Below are 17,093 nucleotides of genomic sequence, written 5' to 3'. Positions count from 1 at the left end.
GCGTTCTTTGCCAAACGTAAGAATCAAGTTTACTAATCTATATTCCCTTCTGAGTGCCTTTTTCCTTCTAATTATCTCTTTGCCCCATCTTTTCTAGCAAGAAGGCAGTAGTGTGACACATAGGTGTTATTTCTCTTGCTGGCAAAATTTTGGAAAGCAGAATATTTAGCTTGTGATATATGACTGCAACACAGCATCACAGCTCATTTCCAAAATGGCTCTCTGGAAGCATTAACCTTTTTATTCATGCTCTTATGAACCGTATCTGTATTATTTAGGAAGATTCAAAACCAAGCCCTCTAAAAATAAGTATGACTGAACCGATAAACTTCTGCTTTACCAAACCCAACCCTTGATAGACAGCTCTAAAATAGGATTCGTCTCCTCCCTGTCCACTGCTGTGTCTCGTTAGAGGATAGGGGGGTGCTGGGAAGGTTATAGAAGGAGGTATGAAGCTGAGCTCCGCCTCGGTGCTTACGGGAGGGTAGAGTTAACTATCTCATTTGTCAGGGCAAAGCATTCCTGGATGTGGTCTTCAAGGGCTTTTGAAAACCCAGGGCAGCACCCATCACATGGCATTTGGCTAGAGGACATTGGCCTCCAGGGTCAAAGTTTGGCACAGGAATATAATGAAATGAGGACAAAATAAATAAAACCCTATCAGAGAAATGAACATCTTGTACACTTTCATTTTCTGTGTCTCAGAGGTTCGTTTGAAGATTCTACGACCAGATTCTACACCGCGTGTGTGGTGGAAGCCTTCGCCTATCTGCATTCCAAAGGAATCATTTACAGGGACCTCAAGCCAGAAAATCTCATCCTGGATCACCGAGGCTACACCAAACTGGTCAGTGCCCTTTACGCACGGTTTCTGCCCCGCGGGTTTAAAACATCTGTTCATAAAGCTGTGTTCATTTCCTAACATTAAAACCTCCCTTTTCCTTTGTAAACGCTGTAACTTTTCTTAAGAGCCTATCTTTGCATTACTGCCTTCAACCCTTCTTTCAAATGATGCAAAAGTTGTAAGAAATTAAATTGGCTAGGTCTTAATTAATACTGTCTTGGCAGGATGTGTTTAAATGGACTCGGACCTGTGGACACGTGTTCATAGACCTCTAGAAGAGCTTTGTAGACCTTTCTCTTGTCCACTTTCTGCCATTCACAGGGAATGACTACTTACATCATAGAAAACCATGAATCCTTTTAACGTTTTAGATTTAAGTACAATCTTAACAGGAAAAAAATGGCTTGCTAGGCAATGTTATTTAGGCCATTTGAATTATAGTGATAGTAATGATCACAATAATAAAATCTGTCAAGTGCTCTAAAGATTTACTGTAGGAGGGAAGTTCTGTTATAAAACGTACAATTTTTGTGGACGTTGAATCTGTCAGTGCCTGACTCTATTTTTTAAACTTTGGGACTTTTTATTCAGCATATGGTTTTCACGGAAATCAAATCAATGGCTGTTCATCGTTTTAGAGAAAAAGGTTTTCTGCATTCGAGGCTCCTCCGTCCAGAAACATTTCTAGAAAAACGAAGGACACATTTGCATTGTATCTCTGTTTATGTGTACTCGGGGAAGGGATGCATTTTGTTACTAGGTTCCTTGAGCAGTCCAGTGGCTTCTCGTTGCTAATGAATTGTCGGCTTCCTAAATCCAGCAGAAATCATGCATATTCTGGAAAATGTGTCAAGTAGGTCCACCTAGACTTCTAAAAATTTTAAGTAAAGGGGTTATGGCCCGACCTCCATGGTCAGGAAAGGAGGAAAAAAAGGAAGCTGTTTCTGGAAAGAAAGGTTTACCTGTATTTTTAATGATGTGAGTTTCAGCCTATACTCAGGTTTTAACTTTTCCTATTGACACTGACTTTGCTCAGGGAGGCTTTGTTTGAAACACCGATGACTCCTTTGGGAATATAGAACTGTAGTGATATGCATCTGTTTTTGTTATTATTCCGTGCACTTCAGCTAAGTACCTTACTGCTTTTAAGCTTGAAAATAAGTAAGTGCCTTGAAATAACTTGTTTTTCTCTCTTTGTAAGGTTGATTTTGGCTTTGCAAAGAAAATAGGATTTGGAAAGAAAACATGGACTTTTTGTGGGACTCCAGAGTACGTGGCTCCAGAGATCATCCTGAACAAAGGCCATGACATTTCAGCCGACTACTGGTCACTGGGAATCCTAATGTATGAACTTCTGACTGGCAGGTATGGACATTGGCAGAGAATTGCTGATAAAAATAGATCGGCCAACAGCTGCACGCTCCTGCCTTTGTCACTCTGATTAGACCATCTTAAAGCACATTTCACCATATCTTGGTCCAGCACTTCAAGTAATTATGCAAGTGCCCAGGGATTCGTAAAACAAACTCTAAAATGGGTTGGATGAGGGCAGGGAACTCAACGTCAACGTTTGCCCTTATCATTACGAATTCCTTGTACATATGTGAGAATGTGGAAAAACCTAGTGTCTTTCTGTGAGATCTTTGAGCCTAGTTGCTTAGCCAGCAATGAAGCAAGGGAGGTAATAGTGGTATAAAAATATCTAGGGTCAACTATTTATAGAGATAAGAGGACATGTTGACGAGTATTATACCTAAATGAAACGGGAATAGTTTGCAGGTCTTCTGTGTAATGCTTTTATAGCCATCAGCAAGGAAAAAAAGATCCCCAACAAAAAGAGAAACAAACACCCCACCGTGCCGTGCATGGGGGACAATGAGTAGTAGGGTCATTGTAAACCAGAGTTCAGAAGAAGGCTGGGTAGAGGTCTCAGACATACAGAGCAAGGAAAGGACATCCCGTGGCTTCACTAGAAGGGCAATAGGGGGCAAAGACATGGAGAAGTTGTGTGTAGAAAAACTTACTGGGAACCTGAGGGCTGCCTGACTGGCTTTAGCACGAGAGAGAGAGGCCACATAGATGACAAGGGATACAGAGAGAGTTGGGGAAACAGGAACAGAGGGGACCCCCACCCCTAACACCACGAGCTGGAGTGGGGAGGAACGTACAGAGAAACGGTGAGCGGGTGCATCTGCCCCGGGCACAGAACCTTAAGTCATGGCTTAAAAGGGCAACTTCAAATAACAGAACCAGCCCTAGAGCCCTGCCAAGTGGTGGTGACTCCCTGTAGTCCTCAGGAGCTGGCAGGTACCTCTACTTATGTTTCCTCTCCACCTTGGTAGTGCAGAGGACAGCAGAGCCCAGGCACCATAGCTGACTTTCCACCACAGGGAGCCCCAGCCCCCTGACCCCAGATGTCCCAGCAGTGTGGACACCCTTGGTCAGTGCTCATTATGACTCTAGCCATCTCACCAAGGTAAGACAGGCACAGAATACTCTAGACGTGCCCTACTTTGGCTCTCTATGACTTGCCAAGACAACCCAGTGTCAAGTGCCCTGGGACCCCTGGCCCATGCCCACCTCGACTCTAACTGTCCTGCCAGGGGGCCCTCTGCGTGGAGGGTCCCATGACCCCTGGCTTCTACCCACTTCAGCTGTCCTGCCATTGGGGCCTTAGCACAGACAGCCCCAGAACCGCCCCAACAGGGAGGCCCAGGATCCAGAGCCCATGACAGCTACAGCTCTGTAGAGCCAGCCAAAGTCAGCAGGCAAACACGGTCTACACAGGGATGACTATATGGAAGGTCATTCCCTCGAGTTTAGGAGAAGCAGCTGTTCTGTAATTCGTCGAAACAAAGTCGATCGAAATGAGGAGAGAGGGGAATATGGTCCATATGAAAGAACACAAAACTTCAAAAAAGGTAAATGGAGATAAGCATGGGTGAACTCTGTGAGAACTTTAACCAATAGAAAACACCAAGAAAAGAACCAGAGTTGAAGAATACAGTAACTGAAATGTAAAATACACTAAAGGGAGTAAATAGTGGATTAGAAGAGAGAAGAATGGCTCAGTGATCTAGAAGACAGGGCAAATGGAAAGCACCCCAGCTGAACAGCAAAAAAAAAAAAAAAAAAAAAAAAACCGGGAATTAAAAAAAATTGAAGCTAAGGAATCTCTTGGACAACATCAAACAATAATTCCCATTATCTGGGTCCCAGAGACAGAAAAGAGCAGACAACATGTTTGAAGAAATAATAACTCAAAACTTCCCTACCCTAGGAAAGGAAGTAGACATCCAGTTTCAGGAAACCCTAAGAATTCCAAACAAGATGAACCCATGGCACATATTTATAAATGTCAAAGATTATACACCACCAAGCAAGTTTATCGTTCAGATTTGAAGGAGCAATAAAGAGTTTACCAGAAAATTAAAAAAAAAAAATGGTTAAGGGGAATTCTTTAATAACCAGAAGAAAATAGTGAAAAAAAACTTCATTAATAAAAGTAAACATACAGTAAAGGGACTAGAGCAATGACTTATAAGGCTAGTATGAAGGTTAAAAGACAAAGTAGTAAAATCAACTACTTGATTTTTATTAATATTAAGGCATTAATATTTATTATTATAATTTTATATTATATAAATATAAATATAAAATATATATAAATGTATATTAATTTATATAATTATAATATATAATTATATAAATATATTTTTAAATTTTATTTTATAGATAATATATATTTTATATATTATTATTAATATTAAGGCAACTCATAAAATAAAAAGCTGTAAAATATGACAGTATATACACAAAGTGGTGGGGGAGGGTAAAAATCAAGTTCTTTCAGAATGTGTTTAACTTAAGTAACCATCAACTTAATATAGACTACTATATACTTAGGATGTTGTTATATATGAACCTCATGGTAACCACAAACTAAAATGTATAAAAGATACACATAAAATAAAGACAAAACCGTATGCTGCTTACAAGAGGCAAACTTTAAAGACACATGCAGACTGAAAGTGGGGGGGGGGGGGGGGGGAAGATATCGCATGCAAAAGGAAGCCAAAAAAACAAACAAGACAAAACAAGCTTCAGTAAGAATACTTATGTCTGACAAAATAGACCAAAAAAGACTGTAACAAAGACAAAGAAGAGTGTTACATAGAGATAAAGGGATGTGTTCAACAAGAGGATTTAACAGTTGTAAATACCGATCCACCAACATGGGAGCACCTAAGTACATTAAGCAAGTATGAACATAAAGGGAAAATTGACAGTAAGACAACATAGCAGGGGACATTAACACCCCACTTGTGTCAATGGACCTGTCATCCAGGCAGAAAGTCAGTAAGGAAACAGTGTCTTTGAAAGACACATTAGACTAGATGGGCATAACAGACAGATATGGCCCATTCCATCCAACAGTAGCAGAATACACATTCTTTTCAGAATGAAAAGAAGCACGTGAAACAGTCCCCAGGATAGAGCACAATTTAGGCTACAAGTCTCAATACATTTAAGATTGAAACCATATCAAGCATGTTTTCCAACCACAATGGTATGAAACTACAAATCAGTTACAAAAAAGAAAAAAACCCAAAACATAAAGAGGCTAAACAACGTGCTCCCAAACGACCAATTTCTCAATGAACAAATCAAAGAGGGAATATTTAAAAACATACAGATACCAGCAGCAACAACAAACATGGAGACAATGATCTTTGGGAAGCAGCAAAAGCAGTTCTAAGAAGGAAATTTGTAGTAGCAGAGCCTTCTCTCAAACAGTAAAGAAGTTACAAAAATAACAGACAAAGACAAAATTAGAAGAGAGGAAATAATAAAAAATCACAGAGGAAATAAACAAGAGACCAAAAAAAAAAAAAAAAGAATACAAAGGATCAATGAAGGTGAGTATTGTTTTCTTAAAAGAGAAACAGTATTGAGAAGCCTATATAGCAAGACTCATGAAGGAAAAAAAGAGAGAATCCAAATAATTAATATCAGAAGTGAAAGGAAAGTAACAACCAACAGTACCAAAATGCAAAGGTTATTAGAGAAGGAATACTATAAAAATTATGTGCCACCAAAGTGGACAATCTAAAAGAAATGGATAAATTTCTAGAAATACACAATCGTTGAAAACAAAATCAGGAAGAAATAGCAAATCTGAACAAACCTATTACTAGTAACAAAATTGTTTTAAAAACAAACCTATAACTAGTAATCAAGAAAACCCCAATAAACAAAAGCTGAGGAAAAGAGGGCTTCATAGGTGAATCCTACCCAACATTTAAGGAAGAACTGATAGCTAGTCTCCCCAAACTATTACTAATAAAAAGAAACCTTCATTTTATAAGACCAGTATTACACTGGTACCAAAACCAAAGACACTACCAAAAAAGAGAACTGCAGGTCAATATACTTGAAGAACCTGGATTTAAAAATTCTCCACAAAATATTAGCAAACCACATTCAATAATACGTTAAAAGGATCACTCACCACGATTAGGTGGGATTTATTCTGGGGATACCAGGGTGGTTCAGTATTCTCAAATCAATCAACATCATAGACCACATTGACAAGAAAAAGGGTAAAGCCCATATGATCATCTTAACAGATGCATAAAAAGGTTTTGACAGAATTCAGCATCTGTATATAATACCCTCAACAAAGCGGGTTTAGAAAGAACATACCTTAACATATTAGAGTCCGTATATGAAAAAACCCCAACTAACATCATACTCAATGGTGAGAAACTGAGAGATCCAGAAACAATACAAGAATTTCCACTATCACCACTGTTATTCAACATAGTACTGGAAGTCATAGCTGAAGCAGTCAGACAGGAAAAGGAAATAAAAGGCATCCAACGTGGTAAGAATTTAAACTGTCACTGTTTGCAGATGGCACAGTACTACACGTAGAAAACCCTAAATATGCCATCAAAAAACCGTTAGAAATAATAAGTGACTTCAGTAACGTTGGAAGACAAAAAATTAATACACAGCAATCTGTTGTCTTTCTATTCACTAATAACAAAGCAGAAGGAGAACTTAAGAAAGCAATTCTATTTACATTGCACCAAAAAATAAAATAAAGTTACTGAAGATAAATTTAACCAAGGAGGTGAAAGACCTGTTCTCCAAAAACTATTAAATTTTGATGAAAGAAATTGGGAGCAAATGGAAACATGGTCTGTGCTCCTGGATTGTAAGAATTCGTATTGTTAAAATGTCCATACTACCCAAATCACTCTACAGATTCAGTGCGATCCCTATCAAAATTCCAATAGCATTATTCACAGAACTAGGACAAATAATACTAAAATCCGTATGAAACCACCAAAGACCCTGAACAGCAGAAGCAATGCTAAGAAAGAAGAACGAAGCACAAAAGTAGACAGACAGACCATGGGAGCTGAACAGAGAGCCCAGAAGTAAACATTTGCTTATGTGGTCAATTACTCTCCAACAGAGGAAGAATAAGTAATGCTAGGGGGAAATGGACGGCTAGATGTTGTGAAAAAGCTAAAGGATGTGGAAGAGATCATGGCAGGTGACTCTTTTAAGTTTAAACTCAAGGGGTGCCTGGCTGGCTCAGTCTGTGGAGCATACGACTCTTGATTTCTGGGTTGTGAGTTTGAGCCCCACAGTGGGTGTAGAGATTACTTTTAAAAAAAATACAATCAAGTTTAAATTCAAGTAGTAGACTAAATCGTCGCATTATGTTGGTTGACAGAGGTGATGGGATCAGTTCCATCCCGTAGGTTGATCGGAGTAGACCTTTTTTGGGAAAGCGGCATAACCCTTTGGCCAGGTAAATATGGGAAGAACCTTCCAGGCGAAACAAACCACATTCTGAGGTGCGAAGATGCTTGGTATTTCAGAGAGCAGACATGGCGTCCTGATCCCAGCGAGTGAGGGGGGTGTTAGCAGGAGCTGGAGTCCTATTACTGGCATCCTTGTAGCCGTCTAGTGATTTTGGACTTCGTGTTGAGTATAATCAGTGAGTATAATTTCCTGACAGGTGCAGGAAAAGGGCTAGAAAGTGGAAGCCACATCTTGAATGGCCAAGGACAGCAAGACTAACAAGACATGAGAGGAATGGCAGATAAACTTGACCCATATATGGTTTGGCTGGGGGTGGCTGTTTGTATTTTTAATGTTTATTTATTTTTGAGGAAGAGAGTGCACGAGCGAGTGGAGGAGGGGCAGACAGGGAGACACAGAATCTGAAGCAGGCTCCAGGCTCCGAGCTGTCAGCACAGAGCCCAACGCGGGGGGGTGAAAGCCGCAAGATCATGGCCTGAGCCAAAGCGGGACACTTAACCCACTGAGCCATCCAGGCACCCCCGTATATGGTTTTGCTACATGATTTACTCACAAAGGTTTCCACATGGTTTTGCTATTAATCCAGCTTCGTTCTGTGTTACCACGACTAATCTATGTCCCCAAATAAGACTGGTGGAGTTATAACAGTTTAGGATTTCTTATTTAGAAAATACAAGTGATTGTCTTTTCACCTCTCACCTTTGCAGCCCGCCATTCTCAGGCCCAGACCCTATGAAAACCTATAACATCATACTGAGGGGGATTGACATGATAGAATTTCCAAAGAAGATTGTCAAAAATGCTGCTAACTTAATTAAAAAACTATGCAGGTAAGCGTTTGGCCACGTGACCTTTGAAAGGATCATGATGGGAACACGATTGGATCCCTTACAGTTGTTGTTTTCTTTCCAGGGATAACCCATCAGAAAGACTAGGGAATTTGAAAAATGGCGTCAAAGACATTCAAAAGCACAAGTAAGTGTTCTTCCCCTGACCTTTCTGTGGGAGGGTCCAGAAAGCCCCTCCCCGGGCTGTTCTTTTTAAGCTACTGGCTGTGTGACTGACACAGTTAGCCCATGGGAACACTGGAGGGGATGTTCAGACCAGTTAGCCTTTGGGGACAGCACAGCCGCACGCGACCCTGTGCCATACTGAGTGACCGATTCACTGAATTCGGTTTCTCCCAGCTCATGCTAACGAGCGTTGCTCCCCTCTGGCACCAAGAGGAAATGTGAACTAGATTGATCGATTGAATTCTAGGTGGATTCTAGAATTCTATTCTCTACCAGAATATCAAAAACACAAGTCCTCCACCATATCATGCCTCATTTCCTAGACTAAAACTGGAATATATTTTTCCACCCGCTTCCCCATTAGATGATAAAACAAAGTACTGAGTACAGCGTTGTTTTTAAGTGATGGAAGCATCTTAAATATCAAACCTTACCTAGTTAATTGGATATCTGAGTGCTAATCTAAGACCCAATTGTTGTTTTTTATTAGTCTGTCTGTGTAACACCCACAGGAAATGCACATCTGTGCAAAAAGAACTTATTTACCAAAGTATCTATAAATACCTAAAACACCTGCTAAGAATTTGGTGTAAGCATTTGTTACTGCTGGAAACTTTTAAAAACAAAACAGAAACAAAAAACTTAGTGTTATCTGCTCCTCATTTTCACAGAAAATCTGAACACAAATACCTTCATTTTTTTAACACTTAACTAAAAATGACATTTTACTAGAAATTATTATGACCCTAGTATTGCATATTCAATGCTTTCTTCTACGAACACAAAAACAGTACCAAGTCAGAGTTAGACCTGACTAATAGTGATGTGAAAAGGTTAATTAGGCTGCCCAAGGAATCAGTGCAAAGCTGGAAAAATAATTTTCTGTCCTGACTTTCATGCCCTGATTCCATTGCCTTAAAATAAGATGTCCAAGTAGATCATGGGCTAAGTATATCATGACACTTATTAAGTTATAATGATAGTACAGGAACAAGGTCATACAGACATTGTGACGAAATTGCCAGGGGGACAAAGGAGTTATTTGTAACCGATGTTCAATATTTCAACAATTAGATTTTTAAAATATGCATTGTGTAAAACAACTGTAAAAGTTTTCAATGACACCGAATACATTTATGTCACGTTGAAAATGTTCGCCTTTCTGCTTTCCATCCGGTATGGATATTTCCACATCAAATATGTTGCAACAGGGTTTCACCTAAAGTAAAATGCCTTTAACCAGCTCCTTTTTCTCCTCCCTTTCCTAGATGGTTTGAGGGCTTTAACTGGGAAGGTTTAAGAAAAGGCACCTTGACACCTCCTATAATACCAAGTGTAAGTAGACTTCCCAGCAAATACTTGTGTGACAAGGTTTTATCCTGTGATCAGATTAAATAAATTATAGAAGCACCACATTAGAATAGTATCTAAACCGCAACCTTAAAAAGAGGCCAGTTAGGAGATGGTTATTGTATGTGTATTCTATCATTACCTGTTTCAACTATTCGTTCCAATTTATTTATCCTTTTATCGGGCTCTAAAAGAAAAGGATTCTCGTTCCTTAACTGTCTTTTCTGAACATATCGGGTTTTTTTGTGAAATAGCAGCCCAGTGAGGGTGACTCAGGGTTTGGACTGTATTAACTTGAAATAGATTTCAGTTGATTGCATTTTTACGTATTTCTGCTTAATGCTGCATCTTTACGAAAAGGCACAGACTGCTTTGTGGTCCTGAGCCTTTCAGGTATATGCTTCCTTCCCCTGGGACTAACTCAAGCCTGCTCTTTATTCAGAAGCATTTTCCCTACTTCTGAGATTTATTTCTGTGTCAGTGCTTATGCCTATTCACAAACAAAAACCCCGTTACCGTGGCTCACATAGCAGATTCTAATTGTGTTCTTCAAGTTTTGTTTTTAGAACAAGAGTAGAGAGTAAGCCTGAATTATACTTGCCTACATCTACCAGCGGTTTCCTTTTATGGATATACCCATATATATATTAGTGTATAAGAGGTTCTAAATATTATAGAATATGAGGGAAACTAAAGGATGGATTTTTTACTGCTTTTACTGATGCTCTACAGTTTGGACTTTGCCCAAGAAATTTGCAAGAGTTCTGACCGAGGTCAGAAATGGCTTTTATTCTAAACACACACAAGACTTAAGATGGTCTACAGGGCTCTACCCAGCCTGATTTCTGCCTGCTTCTCCTATTTCTCAGTCCAGTCCTATCCTCTCTTACACAGCAGCCACATTGGCCCCTTTGGAACACTTCACAGCATGAAGCACTCTCTCTCACCTCGGGACCTTTGCACGTGCTACATCCTCTTTTTTGAACTCACCAATTCTTAGTTTTGAAATAATATTTTTTCGGGGCGCCTGGGTGGCTCAGTCGGTTAAGCATCCGACTTCAGCTCAGGTCACGATCTCGCGGTCTGTGAGTTCGAGCCCCCCGTCGGGCTCTGGTATGATGGCTCAGAGCCTGGAGCCTGCTTCCGATTCTGTGTCTCCCTCTCTCTCTGCCCCTCCCCCGTTCATGCTCTGTCTCTCTCTGTCTCAAAAATAAATAAACGTTAAAAAAAAAAAAAAAGAAATATTTTTTCAAAGAAGCTTTCCATCATCACTCGTACTCTCAACTCTTTTTTCTTCCTAACACTAAGCAAACCTTATAGTCATCTACAAATTTTTGTGATTATTTGTTTTTAGTCCTACAAGGTACTCCCTGCCAGGGTAGGGCAAGAGCAATGTCTTTTTTTATTCACTGCCCTTAGCCCCAGTAAAAAGCACAAAGCCTGCCACCTGGTAGCCATTCAAACAACAGTCACTGATCGGGGAATGAATAAAGAATGCTTTTTAAAAATCTAGTTTGGGATTTTACTAAAAAAAAAAAAAAAAACAACCAAAAATCAAGAAATCCCTTCTCGGTCACCCCCTCTCTCATTTGTAGGTTGCATCACCCACAGACACAAGCAATTTTGACAGTTTCCCTGAGGACAGTGATGAACCACCACCTGATGACAACTCGGGCTGGGACATAGACTTCTAATGTATTTCTCTTACCTGCTTCTGCCTTGCTCAAGTCAGCTTTCTCTGAGACACGGCTGACAGCAAACCTGAGGGACAGAGAGAAGATCAGTGCTCGGGGTCACCATGATGCCTTTGATCGATGCTGCTCCAGTAACTACAGTGGCATTAGGACTTCTTGCTTAGACGACAGTAGTGCTCTTTACATGTTTTCTGTTTGATCCTAACAATAGCAGTTGACATGGTGGTCCTGAAGCAAAGCCCTTCGCCAGTAAAGAGAGGTTTCCTGTCGTTGCAATGATCTTGCTTTGCTCTGACTGTAATTTGAAAGACTGTAAGAAATACTTCAACCTAGAAAAAGAGTCCGTACCTGGCTAGAATGGCCAAGATCAAAAAATAATGTATGGGGTCCGATCGGTTGCCGTGGTACCAAAACGGGGCTCTTCCTTTCCTTCAAGGGAGGCCATGGGATCTATGAGCGCAAGCCGGTGTCTATACCATACGGAAGAGGGCCACGCGTCTATGGGTCACGGCATTCATGTCAAACCAGTGCTAGAAGTTTCCTGATTTTGTTTCCCAACAGTGCTGATGACGAGGCTGAATGTTACCTTTCCTTTCTGACAGATTTTAAAAATTGATACAATCAAAGCACAACTGCTATGAAGCCTCCCGGCGGGTATATATGCGTTTTCACGGAGGATTGAAAAAAAAAAAAAAAACCCTGCATGACATTTGTTTGTTTCTTTTCTTGATAAATTGGCATGACAGAGTGGAAAAAAAAAAAAAGCAATTCACAAACCATTTCATATCGTTTAAAATATCGTGCTTCAAGATGGTCCTGGAAATCAGTGACTACCAGCCAATTGATTTTTCTTTATTACCTAACATACTCTCAGACTGAGGCTTAAAATAGTCCCTTTTATAAAAATCAACCCTTGGGGTGGGGGGGGTGGGGTGGAGAGGGATGAAGATCCATCCAAAAATAAAAGTAAACTATATAGGTGCTATGTATATCTTTCATCTGTAAATGTCCGTGTCTGAGCAGACAACACAAATTCTAATCATCACCTGTGTAGCCAGAGACTCAAGCATTTTCACTACATTTACCAATGAAACTCCCGTCAGATTTCACTTACACAACATAGTCTGGGGTTGAGGGGAAAGGTGATTAAAACCCATTCAACTGGCTTCTTGTCTTAGGCCTGAACCAAAAAGAAGAAGAAGAAAGCACAAAATCATCAAGAGTTACCAGATGAGGGACCTTCCTTATGCGAGGTCAGGGAACAGGACAGGACCTGGCCAGGTGTTGATTCCCTTTTTGTGAATGAGCCGATGTGAGTTCATGCATGCGTGAGAGTAGAGGAGAACACAGGACCCTGATTTCTTAAGCAGAAGTTTTCATTAAGTAGGACGGAAGTATTGCAATCCTGAAACGTATCTGAAAATACCAGACTGATTTGCTTTTACATGAGGGGAGAAGAATCAGCAGTTTAAAGTGAATCCTCTGTTGGCAGGCGAGTTGACTACTATGAGCTGTTCTAAGTAGCAGAGACATTTGGAAGCTTTTCCTGGACAAGTAGCGTTAAACCTGCGTAGACAAACGCATAATCTTACAAGCTGTCATCCTGATTTAGAGCTGTGTGTGAAATTGGTACATCAAATTGAAGGTTGCCTTGTTCCAGGAGAGAATTTTCTTTTTTTTTAAGTCAATCAAACGTAGACGGTTCTGCAAAAAACATGTCCACGTCGGTCATTGATTTTTTTCATACTAAGACTACTTTAGAATAGGATATCAACACGTAATGATCTAAAAAAACATTTGGGGAATAAAAATTACAAGGGCATATTAAACATAATCAGAGTAACGTTAAACTTTCAAATTAAAACTTTGACCCCCCCCAAGATGTTACGGTTACTCTTGTGTTTTTCTGGCCTTTGCAAACAATTGCTTAAGATCAATTTATTCCCCAAGATATCCACTTTCTTCTACAGATTTCAGAATATAAAATGTACCAAGCTAAAATCCAGCTGTGAGTGCTACTTCAGAATTTTATATTGCTTTTAACTGGGCTCGTAAAAGTACATAATTTCAATATCATGGTCAATGTTCAGTGAGTTTTGTTAAAAGAGTGCTTTAGGCATGCTAACGATTTGCTAGATACTAAGTTTATCTCGTCATTATTTAAGACAATCTGTTCCAGCAGTTTTTCAAATGCCCCAGTAACCCCAGAGGTTAGCCCTTACCGTGGATGTTGAAACTATGGTTCAAGTCTAAGACAACAACGTACGGGTTCTCTGAGGAATGAAGAGAACATTCAGCTCAATGGAACTGTCGGCCGTCTCTCCCACCTGTCGCTCTGTCTTCGTTCATTTCACCTGTGGCGCTGCATTAGGATGTCTAAAGCAATCACTAGCAAATAAAGGTGACCATCTTCCAAAAATTGCTAACAGTCATCTAATCTTAGGCATTGAAATGTAAGGATTTAAATCCTGTCCTAAGACACTAGGGCTAACATTCACGGTCAGCTCCGTAAAGGGCATCTCACTTCATTTCCGAATTTTTCATACCCCTCCATGTTCTTACGCTGGAGAACATCTGGCTAAGTTAGAATAGTGCCAACTCGTGTGATCTGTTAACTGACTTTCTTGTTAATACTTTGAGTCTGGGAAATAAGGGCTTTCTGTGCATCCTGACGCACAGGAAAACTGAAAACTGCCAAAGGAAAGGGACATCCCGATATCTGAGATACACTGAATACGTTAGCGAAAATGATTTCTGGAAATTTCCTATCAATGATTTTCATGTTTGTACCTTCTTTGTTACTCACATATGAATCAGATCCATGTGGCATTGAAAACAAATTTATTTTGATGATATTCTTTACAAGTCACGTTTCTTAAAATTACGGGATTTGCATGTGAATCACACATGTGTAACACATGAATTCAACTATTGAATTTTTCCGGTTTCATTTCTAAAGGACTGAGCTAATGGCGAGCTTAGAGAAGTCAGCCACCACACTGAAAATAAGGAAGTTAGAACGGATTCATACAGTAGAGGTGATCTGTGCATTATCCATAACGATGTTTTCTTTCACAATAGGACCACAGACAAATATTTATGTAAATAGATATTTTTGTGTGATATTTTGTGGTACATATACCTTTTTTTAGTGTTTCACAGCATTATTATTTCATCTTCTTTGTACTGAATAATGTTTTTAGGTCCAAGTAGACTTGAATTAATGTCATAATTGTCAGTATTATTGAAAATTACGTCCACTGTACGGTTTCATCTGTTCCATAGTTTAGGACATGACCTGGCTATCTGGCATTGTTGCAAGTGCCTTAAATTCCTGGCATCCTATTAAAAAACAAATTTGGTGTTATGCTGCATGAGAGAGACAAATCCACCTCAAAATGTTGTCCTTTCTTAGCTTGCTGCGTTTTACAGTTCTTTCTGCTAACAATTTCTAAGCCTTTATTATATAATATTGAATTACAGAAATGATGAAGTTGTTCTCTAATTTCTGTTACATGTACCAGAGCTGTGTATCTGTTACTGAGATACAGCGTCATTTCTGTGAAATGTATAAATGTATGTGCAGGTCAAATTAATCTATGACATACTATCAGTCTGTACACAGGTATTCCTGTTTTGCTAAGCTGTGCAGATCCAGTTAAAAAAAAAAACAATTAGTGCAGTCAAGTTCTAATGCCTCATTTTATAGACTCCATTCGTAACGACCCAACTCAAAAGAAGATTCAGCAAGTGACACGTCGTTATGAAACCAATGAGGAAAACGTACCTTAGCGCACTCCTCAACAAAACAGGATGCTTTCTGAGTTCTTGTATATGCAAATCACGTAGGAGGCAAGTTTGCAACAGACCTGGGAAGATAAACATTGGAAGCGTGTTGTTAGCCCTCCTCCTTATCTGCCCCTGAATTTACAGAACTCTGGGACCCTGACAATGACTCAGAGGTTTGGGCTTTCCGAGGAAAGGGACATTTCTTTAGGCATCATCTGTCCACTTTATTTCATCGTACGATGTTTTTACAATTGGTCGGTTCTTTTGTATTCTCACAGCTGTGGTTATTTGATTGTCCTCTTACAATTTGTTCCACATGAAAGAGTCCTTTGTTAGTCAGAATGCAACCACTGTCATCAAATGGTCAGTGACCACTTGCACTCTTTTGGTGTAGATTAAAAACTTTTTCATAAAATTCACCTGCTTTGATTTGCTCTGTATTTTTCCTGCAGCTGTAGTTGCTGAGTGCCTGTTGTATACTTTATAGAGTTGAAATAAAAAAAAATAATTACTTTTGAACTTCGCTGATGTTTCATTCCAGACAAGATTTCGAGAACACGGTTGACGAATCCTCCTGCAATGGAAATACGCCGCAGCGCTATTTTAGAACGTCACTAAAACAAGAGAAATGTTACTTAGGACCCAGGTGTCCTTCACACCGGCATGTATTATGATCTGATGGAAAGCTAAGCTAGCAGAGCAGTTTAAAGAGTTCAGTGGGGATAAGTCAGGTAAGTCAGGCCATCCAGTGTGAACAGAAAGGCAAATGCAGATACGCACACAAGCCCCAACCTCAGTGCTGTTCTGTGTGCCCCTACCCCTCCCCCCCACCCCCACCACACTCTCCTTGTTCGGGCTACCCTTGGTCAAACCGTGAACTCGGCAAAACATCAGAAAGGTTAAGTCTTGTACAAGGCCGTGTGCTAAGACTTCTAGGAAAGGCAGCTTCGTGAATCTTTGCAGCCCATCCAGTCATGTCATTTCTTCTGCAAATAGAACTCAACCACGGTCTTCAGTATCCTTCCCTTATATTCTGTGATTTTCATACCCTTGATCTAAGAACGGTCGTCTTTGATCCTGGGAAGTTTTGTTTTGTTTTGTTTTGTTTTCCTTTGGTGTTAATTACAGTTTTTGGAGAGGCATGCAGATCAATACTCGTGATGATGAGCTGAAGCATGTGAGCATGTTGCATTCACACCACTGTCACGTCTTGCACAAGTTAACTGCAATTGAAGTAAATCACACAATTACCTATGACAGCAGGAATCGATGATCCATTTGGCTCGAATGTATTGTTGATCACGCAGCTTGATTAAGGGTAGATGTGCAAGCAGAATGTCGAGTCTCAGTTACAGCCCTAAATGTGTAAGGCACATAACACAGAGCAACCTTTTTTTTTTTCTGAGATCCATAGAGTTTTTCTCTTTGTTCCATACTTCTCCTTTCCAACTCAGAAGCCCCAGAAACTGAAAGAAAAAAAAAAACAGTAATGTTTACCTATTCCACCTATGTTTTTTGACCAGGGTGAGTCTATGGGGCAAAAAACAAACCATCCACATG

At 39.9% G+C, this 17,093-nt stretch overlaps 1 protein-coding gene across 4 annotated transcripts in view; it reads left to right on the top strand.

The window, feature by feature from the left end:
• Positions 1-16,052, top strand: part of PRKG1 (protein kinase cGMP-dependent 1) — a 1,263,577-nt gene extending 1,247,525 nt beyond the window's left edge. For all 4 annotated transcript variants that reach the window (XM_049646038.1, XM_049646037.1, XM_049646039.1 and 1 more), the window contains 6 exons: positions 706-847; positions 2,046-2,209; positions 8,395-8,517; positions 8,600-8,662; positions 9,969-10,035; positions 11,646-16,052. In XM_049646038.1, the coding sequence (XP_049501995.1) occupies positions 706-847; positions 2,046-2,209; positions 8,395-8,517; positions 8,600-8,662; positions 9,969-10,035; positions 11,646-11,744 (658 nt within the window). In that variant the 3' untranslated portion in view covers positions 11,745-16,052. The remainder of the gene's footprint in view (positions 1-705; positions 848-2,045; positions 2,210-8,394; positions 8,518-8,599; positions 8,663-9,968; positions 10,036-11,645) is intronic.
• Positions 16,053-17,093: the final 1,041 nt, after the last annotated feature.

The sequence above is a fragment of the Panthera uncia genome, chromosome D2 (genome assembly GCF_023721935.1).
Source record: "Panthera uncia isolate 11264 chromosome D2, Puncia_PCG_1.0, whole genome shotgun sequence".
In the NCBI taxonomy this organism is placed as follows: domain Eukaryota; kingdom Metazoa; phylum Chordata; class Mammalia; order Carnivora; family Felidae; genus Panthera; species Panthera uncia.
This window is presented reverse-complemented; position numbering and strand designations above follow the sequence as displayed.